General features: G+C 45.1%; 1 protein-coding gene across 2 annotated transcripts; it reads left to right on the forward strand.

Annotated features, from left to right (window-relative positions):
• Positions 1-890: 890 nt before the first annotated feature.
• LOC143003483 (transducin-like enhancer protein 1) lies at positions 891-21,381 on the forward strand. 2 transcript variants are annotated; one of them, XM_076154211.1, is made up of 20 exons: positions 891-1,677; positions 1,957-2,057; positions 3,189-3,252; positions 4,206-4,250; positions 7,784-7,846; positions 7,974-8,078; positions 11,465-11,681; positions 12,039-12,055; positions 14,039-14,152; positions 14,249-14,302; positions 14,595-14,744; positions 14,875-15,013; positions 15,206-15,408; positions 15,872-15,948; positions 16,248-16,497; positions 16,669-16,916; positions 17,264-17,411; positions 18,125-18,275; positions 18,546-18,622; positions 19,007-21,381. In XM_076154211.1, exons 1-20 carry the CDS (start codon positions 1,654-1,656, stop codon positions 19,112-19,114), a joined length of 2,355 nt encoding a protein of 784 aa, XP_076010326.1. In that variant the 5' UTR covers positions 891-1,653; the 3' UTR covers positions 19,115-21,381. The 2 variants fall into 2 exon arrangements, with proteins under 2 accessions (XP_076010326.1, XP_076010327.1); XM_076154212.1 differs by having other exon boundaries at positions 11,468-11,681.
• The last annotated feature ends 537 nt before the right edge of the window (positions 21,382-21,918 follow it).

Consider the following 21,918-nt stretch of genomic DNA (forward strand, 5'->3'; position numbering starts at 1 on the left):
TCCACTGAATGTGATTATACAGACTTGGTCCTAAGTCTGTGCTACAGTCTGAAAATAAAAGACTAAAAAGTTGTGCTAGCAGCTGGCTAACTTGTGTGGCTGATTTGCATACTGAATGCCCACCGGAAACAGCTCTCTCTTGAAAATGATAGACAAGAGGTGCAAGAAACTTCATACTTAACTAACTAACTAAATATAGGGAAAATCATGTCTCCTTCCATGTCAATTACAGTGTAAATACAAGGAACAGCTAAACAACAACACACTCCTCTGCAGTTGATCTAATCAGAATGCTGGGTGGGGGGGACAGCAGTAAAGCAACAAATCCTGTCTACTTTAATATTTTAGCTTTAGACAGTAACTTATAGAAGGATAATAGTAAGGGATTTTTCCTTAAAGGGCAAGTGAGCACAAAGCTAAGATCCTACTGAGAAAGAGAGAGAGAGAGAGAGAAAGAGAGAGGGAGGGAGACATTTGTGTTGATTTGCCTTGAAACTTGTTCCCTACCAACAATGCCTCTACTGTGTGTGTGTGCCTCTGTGTATGTGTGTGTGTGTGTGTGTGTGTGTGTGTGTGTGTATGCGCGCGCGTCCGGCTTGCCTTGGACCCACGTTACTTTGATTGACAGCTGAGACTCTCCTTCACACTCACAGCTCCGCCCTCCCCGCGCGCATCCGGAATGGAAGCTCCTCGCGACGATTTGATTGGCTACGGTCCGGGTATCTCAACCAGGTCAACAGACTCGAGGTCGCTTCCAGGCAAACCATTGGCCAGTTGTATAAAATACATCATTAACCCCACGTGGACCGACAGCTCTGATTGGTCCGTGCCGGTTTTGTGGGACGGCTATCCGTGTCGGTTAGCTGGAGAGCGTGAAACCGCGTGAGAAAGTTGCCATTGAGGTAAAGCGCAGACAGGCTGTGGACTGTGTGCCTCGCGGTGGAGTTGTTGTTATCAAAACTAACAACATCTCTCCTCGTTCTTCGTTGAATCTCCTTTGGATCCGCTTTTTTACCTTCAAACTCAACCGTGTCACCCGGGAAGTAAACATTTCTTTCTTTGTTGACTACTCCACCGCCAACTAGCCACCGCAGCGAGTCAAGTGGGGAACTCTTCACTGCAATTAACTTGTGTGGATTTGTTTCTGCTGCTCTGGCCGTGAGCAGTTTGCGGCTCTTTTCTTTTTTTGACTGCCTTTGGGTTTTTCTTTGCGTGTTTGTTTGGTCTCTTCTACTCGAAATACACCGGACCCCGGCGCTGAAGTACAAACACGGTCTTTCGTCTTCATTTCCTCACCTGCTTCAGACCCACCTCCCCCTCCAACTAATGAGCCGTTTCCCGTGTTTTTCCGGTTGATTTACGGCCGCGCTGTCGGTGGAGCGGAGGGGAGACGGCAACAGAAAGCGAGCGAGGAGGAGAGAGAGAGAGAGAGCGAGAGAGGGGTAGCGGGGCTTCACGTTAACCGGTTGGTGAACTCCGCGGGAGCAGCGGACTGGTTAGGATTTCTCTTAAAATAAGGATCGGAAGGACCGTAAGTGCTCGTAAATAACGGCGGATGGATTCGTTTTCGTGATCCGGAGCACCCAACAACCCCACTGTGCCCTGTTTTGACCAGTTGAAGCGGGAAACGGGCGCATCCTCGCGGAGATAACCATGTTCCCCCAAGGGCGACACCCGGTAAGACTCTGCCTCTGTTCACCTGGATCTAACCGCTCATCTGCCCCTACATGGCGGCTGTCCACAGCCCGAGAGACGCCTCTTTATTTGCCCGACGCATCTTGTTGTCTTAGTTTTATCTACGTGCTGATGTAATTGTCTTTCTTCTTGTTAATTCCTCCGAGCAGTGATGTGTGCACGATAACAATGCTTATTTTGAAAGCTGTTACTATGTTGATGCCTTTTGGAGGACAATCAATGAGGTTGTATGATGTATGTGTGTGTGTGCTTGTGTGTCAGACACCCCACCAGGCCCCAGGCCAGCCCTTCAAGTTCACCATCCCAGAGTCACTGGACCGCATCAAGGAGGAGTTCCAGTTTCTCCAAGCACAGTACCACAGGTGGATCATACACACACACACACACTCACACACCCCGTTCAAGGCGCTTGCTTCTGTCTTGCACCGCCGTGCCAAATGTTCTCATTGTCATCTACTCTCTAACTTGAAACCTCACCCTAACCACAGTCATTTCCCTTAAGTTGTAAAAAAAAAAACCCCAACTCTGCCCTCACACTAACCTGTAAACCCCGGGATTAGGAGCTCACAGGCTACACACACACACTCATACACACACACACACAGAGCAGACCCAGACATGAGCGTTGGTGCTGACACTGCGGTAGGTCTAAGTCGTGGTGATGGGTTAGAGCCAGAGGGTGGCGTGTGGGCTCAGGGTTCCATAAATCACTCCTTATTTTCCCTCTGTGCATAGTTGTGTATCGTGGAAAGAGACGGCCTGAGTGTGTGTGTATGTAGTTTGACTTGTTCTTGTATATGGGGAAGGGGGGTGTGCAACAGGTGAATGCTGCTGACTTTCAGACAACAGACGGTTTTGTTCTTAATTCGCAAACTGGCTCAGGCACACACACACACACACACACACATATAGAGGTTAGCTTGTCATACACCGTTTACCTGTTTGTTGGGAACATGTATGTGGTGGATTCCTCATGCTTGGTGGGGTTAAGCCAAACAAACACTGTGCGGCGAACACACAGCACCTATCAACTGGCTGGGAGACAGGAAGAGTCATCGTCATCCTCGTTTGACTTTCACTCTCTTGAAGACGAGCTCTGTGCGTCTGGTTGCTTGAACCAGTGGATAGAGGGAACTTGGGATCAGAGTACGCTCTGCTGTTTAGCATCCTTCTGGTTAATGAATTTTATATTTTGGGAAAACAACCCCACTCCACTGACACACACACACAGTATCCTGAGCGTACCACACACTAACCCATATTCACTGCTATTTGTTTTTCAGACCAAGGCCAAAGCAGTTACAATACATTTTTCACTTTCTATCTCTGGCACAATGTTTTTCAATGACACTGCTCATTTCCCCAGCCTCTTCATTGTGTATTACTCTGAGGAGGGACAGCATATGACAGTAATACTGATGCATGCACCAATGAGATTACTCGCCTACCAACCCTGAAAGTAACTTGCCAATTGTGTGTGGTTTTTTTTTCAGTCTCAAGCTAGAGTGTGAGAAGCTGGCCAGTGAAAAGACTGAGATGCAGAGACACTACGTCATGGTGAGCTCCAACACACACACACTCATTTCACTTGCTCCAGGGGCCTCATGGCAGTCTAGTGGAGCTTCTGCCTTGTTCAGGTGTCCTTGAGGAGGGAGTGTTGTGCCCTTACCTGCTCCATAGGCGCTCAAGTTACATACTGTTTGTCCTTTTCAGTTCAAGTAATATAATAATAAAATATTGTACTATTAGCTCAACAAACTTAAGAGGCTTAATGAACAAACATGCACAGCAACATGAATAACGCCTGTTTAAGTCTCTTCCTGGAGACATGCAAATGAGGGTGATTAGCATAGGAGCTGAGACTGAATGAATTTGCAGGTTGTGAGCTTGACATTTTGAACGCAAAGCGAGGATCTCAGTGAACCAAACATTTGACTACAGGCCCCTTTCCACTTCGGGGCTGAATTGTAGTGAGCCAACGACCCGCTTCCTTTTTCACCCACAGCCGACCCGGGGCAAGCTTAAAGCGAGCGGAACCCTTCAGTTTTCGGTCCCTGCTTTTGGAGCGGGATCAAAGCCTGCTGTCCCTCCCTTCAGCAGGGTCGCGGTGACATTGCAGCGTACCGATTGGCTCAAATGTGTGTCAGCATTTTAAAGCGTTGTGATGATGGAAGGTAGAGGTAGAAGGTAGATTCAGTGCTGCAATCTACGGGCGATATTGGCGAATTTCCCCTCGATCCTTTGTCTGATACCAAATTGTAGCTATACATTGTACTCTACTTAGTCTGAATATGAAATGCACAAAGAAACAGAAGCCACAGAAACCCAGCAACGGAACATGAGTTGACCATATTAGAAATGAAAGATGGAGTTTGGAGAGAATAAGGTGACTTGACCTGTAGAAGTATTCAAAGGGCCACAAAGCGTGGTCGTACCTTGTTTGAACTGTAACGTTTCACAAGTACTTTCACAGCTCTAACCACCCGACTCTCTGCTCTCTCTCTCCCCAGTACTACGAGATGTCTTATGGCCTCAACATCGAAATGCACAAACAGGTATGAATGCGTCCGTCTGCCTCTTGTCTACTTTTAAGTGTCTGCCTGTCTGTCTCTCTTCCTCTCTTTTGCCCTCTGCCCCCCCTCCCCCCCTCTCTTAGCGGGGGTTATGATACATTTGGTGTGTGCGCCTGTTGACGTGTCCTTGTGTGCGCCCAAATGCATTTGTGTGTTGATTCACTTGTGCGTGTGTGTGTGTGTGTGTGAGTGCGTTTACTGTATGCCCTCTGTGTGTGTGTGTGTGTGTGTGTTTATTTGTGATCGATGGGGCTCTGTCTCCATTTCCCCAGTTAGGGCCGGCCGGCTGAGCCCAGAGGCAGGATGAATGGCTCTGTAGATTGATTGGTGCTGTCTAGGGGAGCGGCCTGCTTTATTACATTAGAGGGGCAGGGCCGGGGAGGGCAGAGGAATTGATCACGCCGAAGCCAGCAGTGGAGGAGAGAGACAGGCGAGCTCCCCTTCACCGGCAGGCAGCCACACACACTTACACACACACGCGCGCAAGTAAGGCAGACACCCAAGTGTGAAAGCAAAATGCAGGAGCGCGAAGAGACTTGCTACTAGTCGTGTACATACTTGCATACAGACGGACAAGGACTATCTCAGAACTTAACGTATGCCCACATGTAGTTGGGGACAATTTTGGACACACACACACACACAGAGGCACCCGTGTCTACACATGGGTACATCCATAGACACAGAGAAGCAGGCATTCAGGCTGTTAGGCTGCAGACACATGGCTGAGTAGGAAAACTCTTCCAAACACACATACACACAATTCCGCACAGGAGTGGTACACGGCTCAGAGCGTTTACCAGTAATTACCAGCTATCGACCGCTCAGACCAGAGGAAATTGGAGGTGGATTGGCCTGGCTGCTTCACTGAGGAGCAGGGTCTCTCTCTCGCTCTCTCTTTCTCTCTTACTCTCTCTCTCTCTGTCTTTCTATATCACTCTCTTTCTCTCTCTCTCTTTCTCACACACTCCCTCCCATTAGTTATTTTCCCTTGTTCTCCTCTTGTGTTATTCGCTTATCTCTCCTCTATGCCTCAAGTTCGCTCCCATTCCTTTTGACTTCCTTACTCTCCTTTTACAATTAAAGGATCCCTCCCTCCTGTTTTGTTTGCTCCCCTTTCATTTTATGCCAGTGTGAAGCTACTGTTCTTTCATCGTGAGGGACATGCATCTCTGTCTATTGTAGACACACACACACACACACACACACACACACACACACACACACACACACACACACACACACACACACACACACTAAAGCTCCAGGGGAGGTCATTAGCTTGGGGCTGCAGTTGTCAGAGCAACAAGCTTCTGATGGCGGGGGGTACAGGGGATACAGACTAACAACCCACCTCCTGCTGTGGTGGGGGGGGGGTTGGCAGTGTGTGTAGTATAGCAGTAATGCTCCAATTAAATGTGTAATGGAGGCCTGTTCTCTGTTAGCACATTGTGTGCACACTTGCATCTTCTCATTTGGTTGTTAGGTTCTGTACCCTGTTTTCTGTCTATATGAATGTTATCTTGTGAAACGGGGTCTGGGTCTAGATGGCTTCGGACGGCCAGGATATGCAAAATGAGTGACTGAGTGACGAGCCACTTATTCAAGCTTGAACACACACGTTGTAAGTTCTTAAGTATGCCCTGGATAAACAATTGAAGGTTGTTAAATCATGCTTATCAGCTTACGCTCACCTCTCCAGGCATTTCTCGCCTCAACCTTGTTAGGTCCGTAACTTTGTCAGTTATCCAAGTTGGATAAGGTGTGCTGACCCTAGTAATGAACTATTCTCAGACACCATAATCAGTGAGCTACAAGGCTAATTATAGGCTTACTACTCAAGCCTCTGGGAATGGACGGGCAGGTTTTTTCTGCCTGAAATACTCATTGCATTTAGAACTTTCTGGACGTGTCGTGGCTGAGGTTGATTTACAGACTGCAGAAGCCAACAACTCACTAGGTGTTCAGGTTGCACTTATGTACTGAAAGTTCATAGTTGCCGAGGTACCTCACTCCGTTGTGTACAGAGAGTGATAATAGTAAATCTGGTGTCAGGGCACATGCATTGTGACACCAAAGAAACAAATACAAAGACTTGTTTACATGATAGTAAACGGTCTGATGGATAATATGGCCACCTTTCACAAAGATGATATTAATCAGTGGACTGTGACCAACTGCCTTTTATTGTCTTCAGACACAATGTGTGTGTGTGTATCTGAGGCACCATCAGACAGATGTGCACTGGGCCATCCTCAGGTTTACACATCCTCACATTTACACATTCATGAGTGTCTCCAGAATGATGTGGCCAGGTGTGTAAATACACATATGATTTACACACTGTTCAATTCTTATTGAAGCAATAAGCATGTTAACTGCATAACACATGTGGTCAGGCTCTTCTGTTTTACAACTACAAACAAAAGTACAGCTCAATTCATTTTGACCCTGGATTGAAATGAATGAATATTTCAGCATACAGAGTGGATAATATAGTTTTCATGTTTTTTCATTTTTGATTATATTTATTCCGATCAATGTGTTAAATAAACCAACTTTTAAGACTTAAGCTCTGGGTAGTTTGTAATTTCAATCCTGATTCTCCAATCATAGTCATTAGTTTGATAATATATTTGAATTCTTTATTTCAAACTATTTTTGCCTCAATTTACCTGAGAGCTACTGCTTTTTTTCAAACAGTTTTCACATTCAGGAAAATCCTGACCGTACATGTGAGTGTGTATCTATTTATATGGCATGTGCGTGTCTGAAGAGCCATTACTAAATTTCGTGGCTCCTCCAATTCCCCCTTCACACTGCCCTACTTCGTATCAATTTGATTGCATGATAGGTAAAGTGAACCACCTTATCTGATTTGGTGCCACCGTGGGGGTATCTGGTTTCACCCAATTGTAGCCACCTCCGGGGGCTGGGGGGCAGGCGGATGTGTTGGCATGGATACTGAGGGGAGAGCAAATGAAGTTAGTAGCTAATGAGATTATGGTGAAGTGCTGATGGGAAGAGGGACAAGCGTGCAGAGAGGGAGAAAAGAAATACAGCAAGAAAGAGAGAAACGTGAGCTCACATTGATAAACAGAATGGAATATGTCATCATACTGGCACGTGCGACAATTACCAGGTTCCAGTGTTGAGGTTAAGTGTGTGTTAGGGGGTTTTTGCGCTGTAGCAGTGAAGGTTCTCAGTTCGGGTCTTCGGGTCATGATATCCAAGGAAAGTTAATCTGAGCCAACTTGACTTGCTGGTAAAGGCTTGGGAGGTGAAGCGTCTTCAAGCCTTTACCAGCAAGTCCAGTTGCCTCAGATTAACTTTCCTTCCACTCTGTGTCAGTGTTTGTTTACCGGCTTAGTGTGGAAGCAGCAATTTCCAGTCTGTTTGTCTGTGTGCCCGTGCAATACTCGACTGATGACTTACTGAACAGCTGCCTTTTCTTAATGAATGTAATCATGTTATTAACAATTACGTCTCTTTCTGCGTCTCTCTTTTCCCTTCAGACTGAGATTGCCAAGAGACTAAACACCATCTGTGCACAAGTCATCCCCTTCCTCTCACAGGAGGTAAGTGTGTATGAGTCTCAGCGACAGCCTATATGTCATACTTGTGTTGGTTTGTATACTTGTAATGACTGCCACCTTTCCTCAACGTGAGCCACGCTGTGTGTTTGGGTGGGTTTGTGTTTTCCAGCATCAGCAGCAGGTGGTCCAAGCCGTGGAGCGGGCCAAGCAGGTGACCATGGCAGAGCTCAACGCTGTCATCGGGGTACGCGGACTGCCAGGTCTTCCACCAACAGTACGTATTCCTCTACTTCTTCACTTTCACTGTGTGTGTGTCTGCATGTCTGTGTTTGTCAAAATGAGAAATGTATTTAGCTCGTGCCAGTAATCTGACTGTACCTGTGTTTCACCTGTCATCAGGCAGACACAGCAGGTATTTCTGTTAATGTCCCCGGTGGCATTTGAAGCCAGCAGATTGTGGTTTTATATTTTGCAGCTTACATAGAGACGTCACACTATTTAAATTTCACTGCAAATATTTCACCACATCACATTGTTTCAACTGGTGCTCAAAAGGTCTCTCACATCACATTTATATATATATAGGGAGCCACTACTTGGATGAGTTAAATGTAGGAGAAAGTGAACAGATGTTTTTCACAGTGAGTCAGACACATGGATACGATCCAGCCAAAACACAGAATAGAGCCGTTGGTGGTGACTTTTATGGTGGGACGTCAGGCTAGTGAGGATTCTCTACTTGAGAGGAGCCATAGGGGCTTGACTGGCGGGAAGGGAGGCCGGGGGTCTGAGTATCAGGGGAATGTGGGAAGAAGGTGGGGGTGTGGGTGGATGGGTCTACAGAGCTAGCTTAGCAAAGTGTGGGCAGGGGGTTTGAAGGGTGGTTTAGTTAGAAGTGAGGAGGGCTTGTTAGTTGGCGTGGACTGATGGGGCTTGTGTGTGTGTGTGTGAGATGGGGGAGAGGTGGATTTGGCAGTTGCCGTTTGAGTCTTAATTGCAGGATTCCAGTGTTTGTAAAAGGGGGGTCACAGTGTTGCCCTTACGCTCTCCTCTTCCCCTCTCCTCCCTTCTCCCACGCCAGCCTGTCATTCACCCTGTTTGTGAGTTAAATGAGTGTAATGAAGCGTGTTGCCTCTAACGCCACACATACACACATCTACACACACACATGCACGCACGCACCCATGCAGACATACCAGTTCACACTAACATCCCATGACAAACCATTCTCCCTTTTCTTCCACTAATACTTCTCCTCCATTAACTCTCATCAGGGGTTCTGTTTTTATGTCTCTGTGTGTGTTTTCGCATTTGTTTTGGTGCATCTGTGTGTAGCAGAGCACGGATATCTGTTATCCCCAGAAAACAACAAGCAAGGGGTAGGATGGTTGTTTATCTAGACTCTAGACTGTGTATGCGCGTTAGTCTGATCAAGTGTGACGTTGTGTGTGTTTACATTTAATTGTTTGGCAGTCAACTATCTCGGTTTGCACACTGCGTGTGTGTGTGTGTGTGTGTGTGTGTGTGTGTGTGTGTGTGTGTGTGTGTGTGTGTGTGTGTGTGTGTGTGTGTGTGTGTGTGTGTGTGTGTGTGTGTGTGTGTGTGTGTGTGTGTGTGTGTGTGTGTGTGTGTGTGTGTGTGTGTGTGTGTGTGTGCGCGCGCGCGCACACAAGCAGACATTTGGGTTGAGGCTAAAAGCTATTGCGTTGTTTTGCCGTCATTCATCAGGGCACGACGGGAGAAGAGAAAAGAGTAGATGGGGGTTGGGGCCGGGGAAAGGTGGGGGAGTGGGTTAGTCAATTAGGTGAGATAAAAGTCGGTTTGACCTTCAGCACTCCTCCCACCCCTGCCGAGTCACCTCCTGTGCCCCCCTTCTCCTTTACTCTCCCTCCTTCCTCCTCCCTTCCCTGCGGCGAATCGGTGAGCTTGGATTCCCGCGGCTACTGTCTGAGGAGGCAATAATGATGTTTTGGAACACAAAGGCATTTCACGCTCAGACGAGCGCCTGATTTGGTGTGAAAGAGAGAGCAGGGCTGCCAGCCAAACCCCCCCTCCCCTCCCTCCCTCTCTCTCTCTTTCTTTCTCTCTCTCTCTCTCTCTCTGACCCTCTTCTCCTATTCTCTCCCCTCAGTCGCCTCGCTCCCTCATAAGACCTGACAGTGCAGGCAGCAGCTGGGGCTATCCCCCCACTTCTCCCCCCCCACTCCTTCGTCATACCTCCTTTCCTCCCATCTCCCCGCCCTTCTCCCACCACATCCTCCAGGCTCTGGGCTTTGAGCCCAGCTGTCAGTATTGTTCAGTGTTTGACCCCAAAGGTGTGTGTGTGCTCGGGTGTACGTGCGTGTGTGCACATGTGTTTGTGTGTGTGTGTGTGGATAGCAGTAGCTTGTTGAGGTGTAAACGCAGACAGAAGAAACTGTCCATCTGTTGAAGAGTTCAATAGGGCTGGATGTTTGTATTGATTAGGCTGTGGATGGCTTTATCGATATTAAAGATATTGATTATTCCATTTCAGTGACAGTCACTTGAGTTTTTCTAGGTTCTATTAGAGACATTAGGGTTATGCACATTAAAGGAAGCCATGTTATAGCATTTATTGAGTGTATTATCTTTTTTTAGGTATATACAGTTTACAATGAGCCTCTTTATCTGTTAAAGATACAGATACAAATACTTCCATTGTTTAACTGAAATATGACTTTGTTATTATTACATGTTAAGAATATGGATATAATGAATTATTTTTGAAATAATTTTGTAGCAAATTTATGTGTAAAATGGCAAAAACATTTAAAAATGAACGTCTTAAACCAATCATGCTAACAGAGATATGATGTCCTATGTGTACTGAAAGCCATTTAATAATACACATTGCACTATATGATGTGATTGAGTAGCACAGACAGCATCAGGCTGTGATGTGAAGCTACAAAATCTCAGAAAGGGCAGTAAAACATTTTTCTTACCCACTGTGGCTTTCAGTGAGCGAGTTTGAATTCAGTATATCTGTACATTACCGGGAATCTTTGGGAAGGATGCAATTTGATAAGAAGTCTTGGGGTAACGATCCGACTGAGAAACGATTTTTGAGAGAAAAATCAATCTCAGTTCAACACAGCAATCATGGGCACTGCTTTGGGACTTAAGGCACAGCTGTTATCAGTGGAAGTATACTTCTATCAGCCTAGCAAGGAACAATAATCAACATCAACATGCACAAGTTAGACTGTCACACTGCTTTGTGCCTATAAGCAACAAATGTCATGTCAAGCTCCTTCCTTCCCTGGAGACAATAAAACGCAAAGTGCTTCCAAACACCTTTAGCAGAGATGGTGCTGAGTGAATAAAACTCCCCGCATCCGCTGCCCTTATGAGACTTCCTTCTTTGGTCACAGTGGCATGGTAAGTGCCTGGCAAGTTGCAATGGGTGCCTTTCCCCAAAGTTCTGCCAGTTTCACCCAGTTGTCTGGCATGTAGCTCCATAGTTCTGTATTGTTGTTTAGAGAAGAATTACACCACAAAGATTTGTATTGATTTTCAAATGATCCTGGTCAAATGCCACAGGTTAAGGTTTGTTTGGAATGCATCACCACAACACCTCACATTGGCCTCACCTAACCATCTGTTGTCCTCCAACTCTGCTTTTGTCTCCTCGCCCAGCAGCAGCATTTATCCCATAATCATGGTGGTGCCCCTGTGCCCCTCACTCCCCATCCTGCCGGCCTCCACCCTTCTCAGCTGGGTGGCTCAGCTGGTCTCTTGGCTCTGTCAGGTGCACTTGGTGGCATGCCCCCACATCTACTTGGAAAAGATGGAGATAAAAAGCCCCACCACGCTGGTCCAGACCCACATCCTGCAGGGCCAGAGCATCTGAGAGGTGAACAAACACCCTCCACTTCAGATAGATCTCTGACCTGTTCTCCAGATGCTTTTTGAAACCTTAAACAGGATACTGATGTACTTATGTAAAGGATTTTTTCTGTTATATTTATTTATGTAATGATTTATTCCTACAGCCAGTTGTATGTGCATATCTAAATGGTTGTGTTTGTTTTTAAAACATGTCTTTCATTTTTCGTTTCAAAATGAGATTCTAACTTCATATACTTGATAGTTGGGGTGATATTCATCACGATTATGACGTTTTATTCACAGAATTAACTTATTTTTCTTTCCTTTGGGTTCTCTGCTCAATCCTATCATCTCAACCTGCCTGTGTTGCCAATGGCTACAGAGCGAGAGCCCAGCACAGTAAGTGCCTCCTTATTCTAAGCAATGTTAATGCAATGTTCTTTGTTCAACATTACTTTCTGATATTTCCTAAAGGGATAGTTTGGTTTGGAGGAATAATACATTTTCATTTGTGCTTACTTACTCAGAAATCAGATTCTATTTTTTGCCCAATTCATTTCCTGTTTACACGTATCCATAGTCACCACAGTTCCAAATGATAATGTAATTGTGTGGAAGTGGCTAATAGCTCATCTCAAATGCAGTATTATTCTCCTGAAACATTTTAAACTTACGACTTTCAAGTGGGATCCAAAGATCCCATTATTCTGTTTTAAAATTCAAGCATTCAAGGTAAAGTTTACCTGTTGCTGATGCATCTCCCCAAGCTCAATTTTTCATTTTAATGATATTGTTTTCATTAGCCTATTCTTTGCTATTCCAGTGACCCGATTTCCCCCTCTGGGATCAGTAAAGTTCATCTCACCATATCATTAATGCTTGAAACCACCACCAGTTTTCATAGTTGTAGTTTTAACTGTGTGATTGTGTGTGTGTGTGTGTGTTTGGGTGTGTGACCATGCTAAAAAGCTCATTTTGGGAAAGAGAAAAAAGGAAGCCTAACATTTCTAACAGTTCAGAGCAGATCTAGGGCAGAACAAAACAATAGACAGGCTCAAGCTCACCCATAGACAACCAAAAACACACGCACGCACACACACACACACACACACACTCCCCCCCCCAACCCAGTCTGCATTGTTGTGCCTATTTAACACCTCAGTGAGCAGATTACCCCCCCGCCCCCCTCGCCCCTGATCCCGCGCTTAAAGACTCTCATTGTGTTTAATATCAGTGCCACCGAGAAGGGAGTGCTTGGGAAAGGGTGGGGGGGGGGGGGGGGGGGGGGGGGGGGGGGGGCAGCAGTCATATGACACGTAACGTGTGTGTGTGTGTGTGTGTGTGTGTGTGTGTGTGTGTGTGTGTGTGTGTGTGTGCGCCCATACTACAAGCCAACAGAGGAGGGCCGGGGGGGGGCGGGGGGTGCTTATGTTTTGCGGGTCAGTGCTCCTGTGCTCGGCTCACTAAAACCTTTCAATAAAGGGGGAGGGAGGGAGGAAGAGGGGAAGCGTGAAAGAAGGGCCTTTGGCAGAATACAGCCCCCCCTCCACCACCACTCCCACTCCACTCCTCCCATCATCTCTTGTCACCCTTTCTTCTCTTCCACACTCTCACACCCTCCCTCCATCCTCTGTCGGCTCATCTAATCCCTCCCTCTCCCCTGTTTCTCACTTCTCACCCTCCTCCCCTACTCTGAGCTTCATTTTCCTCTCTCTCTCTCTTTCTCTCTCTTCTACCATCCCTCTCTTTCTGTCTCTCTCTTCTGTGTGTGTGTGTGTGTGTGTGTCTGTATATTGGATGCACATTTCATTGACAGGCTGAGACTCTAATGGACTCAACATGAAGTTTTAATCCATTAACAATAGGATCCATTGGTTAGGGGGCTTGGGGTTGGTTGTGTGTATATGTGTGTGTGCGCGCGTGCATGTGTGGCGTCCTGGGACACAGCGACACAAGAGAGATGTATTATGCAAGTAATACAAACACACAGTCTGTTACACACTTTGTCACACACTCAAGCCTTCACAGTCAATTACACATCATGTGCACATGGAGACAAACACACACACTGGAGCCCATGCAGCTTGTCAGGGAGCACAGATAGATTTTGAGAGCCACTTAATGTAATCATCAATCTCAGAGGAGTGTAGTTGTGACTGAAAACTGTCTGGTGTGATACAAGAGAGGCTGTGGAAGTGTTGTGCATTTCTTTTTTTTTGCAGTAAGTGTGTTTTTCTTACTTGTCCCACATCGAGCAGAATAGCTGTTGTCCATGGCACAATCTGATCTCTACACAACTGAACTCTTGTCTTTTATCTCCCTCTCCTCTGCTTCCCTCTCTCTTCATCTTGTCCTTCACTTCCTCTCTGCTCTCATCTTTAGAGTAACTCAATGCTGCCGGAGAGTTTGAGGAACTCGGACAAGCGCCGTAACGGGCCCGAGTTTCCAAATGACACCAAGAAACGCAAAGTGGATGACAAGGACTCCAGTCACTACGTAAGAAAGCCACTGGTTATGTGTTTATGCAAATGTCTACAACGAAATTATTAAGGAAAATACTATGTTGTGCTAACTGATTGTCTGTTTTTACAGGATAGCGACGGGGAGAAAAGTGATGACAATTTAGTGGTGGATGTATCAAATGAGGTCAGTCCGCTTGATATTTTGTGAATATTGTGTTTTGTTCAGCTCAGCATGATTTGGCCAATAATAAAAACATTATTTCAAAGGAAAGCAACCTTAATATACCGAGTGCTCTGACACCGCATATTTTTGTCAGTGCTTTTGTGTTATATTGTTCCATTAAATAAAGTAATACCAGTAACCATTGGACTGATTCCTCTATCTAGAAAAATAGTCACTTCAACTATGTTCAAGTAACATGCTCCTAGCTACTGTGATCCCATCAAGTGAACGAGTGATTCCCTCGTCTCCTCAGGACCCTACCTCCCCTCGTGGAACGCCTCTTCCCTCCCCGAGAGAAAACGGCCTGGATAAGGCACGTCTCCTCAAGAAAGACCCCTGTAGTCCGGCCTCCACAGCGTCGTCAGCTAGCTCGTCGTCCCTCAAGTCCAAAGAGATGGCAATGGTATGGATGAGTATTTGGATGGACAAATAGTTGAAGACAGAAAGACAAGTGAATGAAACGGGGATATAGCTGTTGTGTATATATGCAGTGTCTTGTATATTAATGTTTTAAATGTCTTTATCCATGGCAGCGGGACAAGGCCGGCACACCTGGACTAAAGTCAAGCACACCCACACCGAGAGGGGATTCCACTCCAGGTCCAAGCTCCAACCCTGGAATCCGGCCCAGTCTATCCAAACCCCCCTCCATGGAGATACCTCACCCACCTAGTAAGTCCAGTTTACTCTACTGTACACTCAGTGGCCACTCAACAATACATCACAGCCATAAAAAAAGGATCCAAGCCAAGGGTTGTTGATAATCTTACGCAATGCAGTAAAGAGTAAGAGTAAAGAGTCGTGTATTGTCAAGATATTTGTAATTTGTAAGATTTCTAACCTTCCACTCCCGCTCCTCATCAGCTGCAGGTCTGCGGACCCCCCTGGCTGTGCCAGGTCCATACCCGGGAGCATTTGGAATGTTGCCTCATGCGGCAGGGATGAATGGGGAGCTGGCCAGTGCAGCTGGGGCTGCAGCATATGCTGCTGGACTACACAACATGTCACCTCAGATGAGTGCTGCTGCTGCTGCTGCTGCTGTGGCTGCATACGGGCGCTCACCCATGGTAAGTGAGGATGCATGTATTCATTATGTGGACATTCGTTCTTACTAAAAGGAAAAGGAAAAGGTAAGCGTGGAATATGTTTTGTATACATTATTGTACATAACCGTTTTTATTCTTTTTATATAGGAAAGTAATAATGTCACGGCGGCATTTTACTTTGATGTGTGATACTATTTATACAGTGTTACTTTCAACGAGGTTGGGTTGTGTACGCATCAGCTTTTTGTGTGTGTTGGATTTGAGTGGGAGGAGGTACAAGTACCGACAGCTCTGCTTCTGTATGTTTGCCAACTCTTATGCTTGTCATTCAGAGGGTATTTATACTTAGAGTGTGTCTATTTGCTTTGTGCTCATGACTGTTTGTATTGTGTACCACAGGTTAGTATTGACCTGTGTGTGTTTTGCTAATGCCCATGAGTGTGTTTGCACTGTGCTCATAAATCTTCTGTGTACTCTCCTCAAGGTTGGTTTTGACCCTCATCCTCACATGCGGGTCCCTGGAATGCCTCCCAGTCTGACAGGAATCCCCGGTGGCAAACCGTAAGTGCAGACAACTGCTTGTACGCTTTTGTGTGAGAACGCACAGAAATAATGAACATCGTTCCACGCTACTTTCATTTCCTCATTCACCTTAACTTTTCAAAATGTCACCTTTTTATTGTTGTATTTTCTCTCTTCCTGTACATATTGCCCTTTGGCATGTCTCATCTTTTTTTTTTTAACCTTTTCTTTTCACTTCCCCTCTCGTTTTCTTCTACCTACACATCCCTTTTTTTATTCCCTATTCTCTCTCCTCCTCTCAACTTTTAATGTGTTATCTCTCCTCTTCCTGTATCCAGAGCCTACTCCTTCCACGTGGCGGCCGACGGGCAGATGCAACCTGTGCCCTTCCCCCCGGACGCATTGGTTGGTCCCGGCATCCCTCGCCACGCCCGTCAGATCAACACACTGAATCATGGCGAGGTGGTGTGTGCTGTCACCATCAGCAACCCCACCCGGCATGTTTACACAGGGGGGAAGGGTTGCGTCAAGGTTTGGGATATTAGTCACCCGGGCAACAAGAGCCCTGTGTCACAGCTGGACTGTCTGGTAAGTGGGACAAGTATTTGGTTATCAAAATCCGTGTACATCACAATGTCTGCAACAAAGTGCATGGCTTAGAATTATACCTGACTGATACTGCAGCTATGTTCCCACTCATTATAGAGGAAGAACATATATTAAAACATACGTATATTAAAACAATAATTTTGTGTGTAGAACCGGGACAACTACATCCGCTCGTGCCGCCTCCTTCCCGATGGTCGGACACTGATAGTGGGAGGTGAGGCCAGCACGCTGTCAATCTGGGATTTGGCTACACCCACTCCAAGGATTAAGGCAGAACTGACATCATCAGCACCAGCATGCTACGCTCTGGCCATCAGCCCAGACTCCAAGGTCTGCTTCTCCTGCTGCAGCGATGGAAACATTGCAGTCTGGGATTTACACAACCAGACGCTAGTTAGGTAAGAACTGTCTCTGGTTTGATCTTACAAGCACAGATGGGACGTGGGATATGTGTACACTGTTGTTGCTCCTGTTTTCTCAGCCATGACTGCTTAAATCTGGCTTGATTACAAGTTTCAGCATCAGTGGGCAATTCTTACACCAGAGTGACCACAGATGAGAAATATGTCAGTCAGAAATTGATTGAACAGTTTTAATGACTGAATTCATGCAGGGATAACACCCTGCGGTCACGTGTAGTGTACAGAGAGTGCAGAGACACCCTGATGCCTCAGGCTCTACATTTTTGTAGTCCTTCTTCAATTCATGAAGTATCTTTCTGTTTGTGTATGTATCGGTAACATAGGCAGTTCCAGGGCCACACAGATGGAGCCAGCTGTATCGATATCTCCAATGATGGCACCAAGCTGTGGACCGGAGGACTGGATAACACTGTTCGCTCCTGGGATCTGAGGGAGGGCAGGCAGCTCCAGCAGCATGACTTCACATCACAGGTACACACTCACACCATCAGACAGTTCTTGAATGCATCACTGTCCTTACACAGTTGAGTAGTGAAAACACTTTTTGTATGTTATGCTTCACCGATTACACGCTGGTCACCATGACAATGGTGTTGACGCACTTCACTTAGACTGGAATGGAAACATAACATGTTACATCTTTGTTTGAGGCCAGAAATGCAAGAAGTCATTTTCAAAATTGCGCACTTTTTAATGTGTCAAAACTAAATAGAAAAACTAAAATAAGAATAGGAAAGCTTTTCTGCTCTGAGATAGTGAAGTGAATTTACATACATTAGCTCCTGTACTAAAAGCTCTCTGTTGGAGAGCTGCTTGCTGGGATGCACAAGTGTGTCTGTGCCCATCAAGTGCACTTCCTGCTGAATTTATTTAATAGCACATTCACCATTTCAGGGGATCTTCATCATGTTCTATAAATGGCACATGATGATTATACATGCATCTTTAACACATTGTCTTATACTAGACAAAGTCAAAGTAGATAAAGCAGAGAAGCATTGCTCCTCTCATGCAGTGCATCTGGACTTTTAAATGATTACTTCTCCACCTTTCACTATTTACTAATTATACATTTTTAATTTCAAAATTTAGATTTTCAATTCTATGAATTGTGCAACCCTTATGAAATTATGACAAAATCCCCTTTGCTGAGCTTTAAATAGTTTCCCCTCTCCGGTCTGCAGATCTTCTCTCTAGGCTACTGTCCCACAGGAGAGTGGCTCGCTGTGGGGATGGAGAGCAGCAATGTTGAAGTCCTTCATGTCACCAAGCCTGACAAGTACCAGCTTCACCTCCATGAGAGCTGTGTCCTCTCCCTGCAGTTTGCCTACTGTGGTAAGCTATTGCCCGTCTTCATCCGTCTGTCTCTCCAATCTACCATATGTCAGTGGCTGTTGCTCTGTCTCTTTATTGTAAGTTAGATTTCTAGCACCTTTTTCTTTCAAGAGCTTTTTCAAACCCCACTTATGTCTTATTATCTAAGTAACAGTGACTGACCTGATGGATTTCATAACGCTAAATACACAACCTCTTCACCAGGTCATATGACTGAATCATTGTCATTAACCCTTGGTTGCTCATGCCTTGTCTTTGTCTGTACCACAGGTAAATGGTTTGTGAGCACAGGAAAGGATAACTTACTGAACGCATGGAGGACACCTTATGGAGCCAGCATATTCCAGGTTGGTATATCACACAAGTCCATTCCTTATATAGAAATTAAGTGGGAAGAGAGGAGCCTCTGGTATTTCAAATTTGAGGGAGACAAAATGTTAAACACAGATTTCAGTTTGAGCAGTTCTCTCAGTAACGGTGTTTCATGGTAGTTACTTTATGCCACTATCCAAGCATTTGGTAATGTCAGAACATATTCCCATATTCCATATATCTTAGCAATATTCTCAAAGAGGACAGTTCTAAGCCTGTATGTATATACAGTACCACACATAGACACAAGGAAATTATTTATTTTGTTCTTTTCCTGTAATAAATGTGTTTTCTACTGACTGTATGTTTTTTCCTTCATCTGACTTCTCCCTTTCTACTTTGTATCTTTCCCTCTGCAGTCTAAAGAGTCTTCCTCGGTACTAAGCTGTGACATATCTGTGGACGACAAGTACATTGTCACCGGTTCAGGAGACAAGAAGGCCACGGTTTACGAGGTCATCTACTAAAACCCGTAGAGAAAGGAAGGTTGTTTGTCCTGTGTGTTTCTCTCGAAATATTTGCGCCGAGCCAGACATTGCCGATAAGAGTAACCTTGATAGCACATTCCTTTTGCTGGTGCATCTACGGAGGAGCCACAGAAAGGAGGGACACTTTCATGCACACATTCAGTGCGTCTATAGTGCACCTTGCACTTGGGAAGTAATTGAAGCAGCTGGATGCTAATGGAAAAGGAGAAAATGGAAACTCTTTTCTCTGCACCGCCTTCTGCTAAGGACTCCAGACAACGAGTGAGCCAAACAGGATTTGCATTGTTTTAACTGCAATCAGCTCTTCTGGAAATACCCTGCGGAATATCAAACATTAGAGAAAAAAAAATACAGGATTGTGTCACAACTGGGGGGCGAAGAACCTAGAATGAACACGCAAACCTGCAGGACATATTGTTTCTGTAAATGAACGGCACACAGAAAGAGGAAAAACTGGACTGAACCGGCGTGGAAGAGGCAACAGCTGAAGGATTTATGGTGTAAGATGGAACAAACGGTTAAATGCAAATTGTCGGTTTGTATTTCTTTCCCCAGACCGTCTGCTCAGAGCCTGCAGATCCTCCAGCTCGGACCCTAACTTTGACCTTGTGACCTCAGCTTGCTATTCTGATACGCCTACACTGTCTGAGTAGTGCTAAGTACATTTGCTGTCTTAACACTAAGTCTTATCTACACTAATCACACACTGTGGTGTTAGCAGCCAACCTGCACGCGTAACACTCCTACACTGTAGAAACACACATCCTGAATGCCATGTCGTGACCTTTGACTCGCATCTCGCTATCGGGTCGGCGCTCGGCTCTATCTCCCTCATTTCAAATGCCAGAGTAAATTTAAAGGAAGAAAAGTTAGTTTACCGAGCCAAATGAGCTTCTAGTTTAGAAGATTATATTGTGAATGACATATATACTGTACATGATTCTGGCGTCACTCAGGTTCTGCATTTCTCCTTTGTTCTCACCTTTCTTCTTCCTTCCCCCCGATTCCTTTATGAACACGGTTATTGTGTTTCTCTCGGGGGTCAGTCGTCGCCTCACTCGCTCTACATGTCACCATCGATCCGAAAACCTTTCAGTCAGACGCCGACGCTCTTTCAGATCAAATTGCAACAAAGACAGAAAAAAATTCAAATAAGCTCGACTTTCATTCTCCTGCATAGATGGACAATTCAGGTTGATTCTAACCCCTTCCATCCCACACACACACGATGTCTTACTGGGTGGCTTGCACTCATGCTTCACACACACACATAGATGTGCTCTGCCTCTAAAAGATCATCCTAATAATATTTTGCCTTTTTCCTTCTTTGTCACTTGTTTAATCTGATATTCTTCCAATGATGCGAGTCATGCTATTGGAGTTGTTTACAAAAAGAATAATTTAAGACCACAAGCAACACACACTTCTGTCTGGGTGATGGTCTTTTAGAGGGTCGGGTTGCATCCGTCTTTTTCAGCCAAATCTGAACTAATTGATTTCCCGACTTTGTTTTTCTTTGTTTTTTTTTTTTATCTATTTTTGTCTGTTTGTAAAAATGTATATATTGTTTTCTTACAGTACATGCTTTAGAAAGGACTGTTTTTGTATGTCTTTTACATTGAAAAACATCTAACTAGGACAAATACTAAATGGTCTTAATGCTAGCTAACCTAAATGGATTGAATCATCTAGATAATAAATGTGTTCTTTTGTAAACGGACTGATCTTTGACTTCCTGGGTTGGCACGAGAACGTATTGGAGCATGACTGATGAACTCTATGGATTCAGAATGTTGGAGAACTCAAAATTGGTCACAGGACTGTCTTGATAAACAAAAATCTAAAACCTCTGCGGTAGATTTTGTCTTTCAGGTGTTCGCAGGGTCTTTCTTGAATTTCTTTGGGTGTTTTTTGGATTCTTGCTCTTTCTCTGGAGTCATTCTGGTCATTCCTAAAGTATTTGTGGAGTTTTTCTAGGATGATTTTGTGCAAGTCTTTCCTTTCTCCATTTCTATTTGGTTGTTTTGCTTTTGGTTTCATTGCTACGGGTCAGAGACACACAAGTGGCGGATTGGATACAAAGCACCATGAATTCCATTTGTTTTTTATTCAAACCACCACCCTTGGCTCAACCCTGGGTTTGAATATTAAATGACATTGCAGCGTAATACACGCATCACTGTGCAAGAGACTTGGTGCTGCTGCCACAAACCAAAGTGAAGAAGACGGTGACAAAGCAAAATGTAATCCTCGGACTGTCATTTTGTCCAACAGCTTAGTTGAGTTAATAAAGCATGCATAGTAGCAGTTTCTCCCTCTTACACATACATGATTTGATGTGACAGGTGTTTGAAGTGAGGGGATTAGTGCACTGTCCTCTACATGCATTGAGAAATGCTTCATGGCATGAGATAAACTGATGATAATGGAGTGAAGGGTGATGTGGCTGAAACTGCCTGAATGGGATTCCGGCTCTAAACAGCACATAAATATGAATGTGAGTGTGACTCCTCTTCACCCTGCAGGCTACTTGACAAATAATGATTTCACTGTGTGCAGAGGCTGGCGGGAGTTTATATGCAAATGCTGCTTTTAATACATTTACACATTGTCATGTGTGAGATGGGTCGATTACAAGATGGTGAGCAATCCTAAGAACACAATATTTAGCATTTATCAAAAACACTTTAAATGCAAATTGTAAAGAACAGAGTAGAAGCTGTATAACAAGACCCACATCATTTTTTTTATGACCACAGACTTGCAAATATTTTCTCAATATG

This window comes from Genypterus blacodes, unplaced genomic scaffold, assembly GCF_046128005.1.
Source record: "Genypterus blacodes isolate CSIRO-AG114 ecotype Tasmania unplaced genomic scaffold, CSIRO-AGI_Gbla_v1 ptg000061l_1, whole genome shotgun sequence".
NCBI classification, from domain to species: Eukaryota; Metazoa; Chordata; class Actinopteri; order Ophidiiformes; family Ophidiidae; genus Genypterus; species Genypterus blacodes.

Excerpts from the sequence above, each read along its gene's own strand:
- LOC143003483 (XM_076154211.1), top strand. The coding sequence starts at position 1,654 with ATGTTCCCCCAAGGGCGACACCCG. Across the intron at positions 3,253-4,205 it reads TGCAGAGACACTACGTCATG|TACTACGAGATGTCTTATGG; the intron begins GTGAGCTCCAAC and ends CTCTCTCCCCAG. Across the intron at positions 18,623-19,006 it reads ATGGAGCCAGCATATTCCAG|TCTAAAGAGTCTTCCTCGGT; the intron begins GTTGGTATATCA and ends TTCCCTCTGCAG.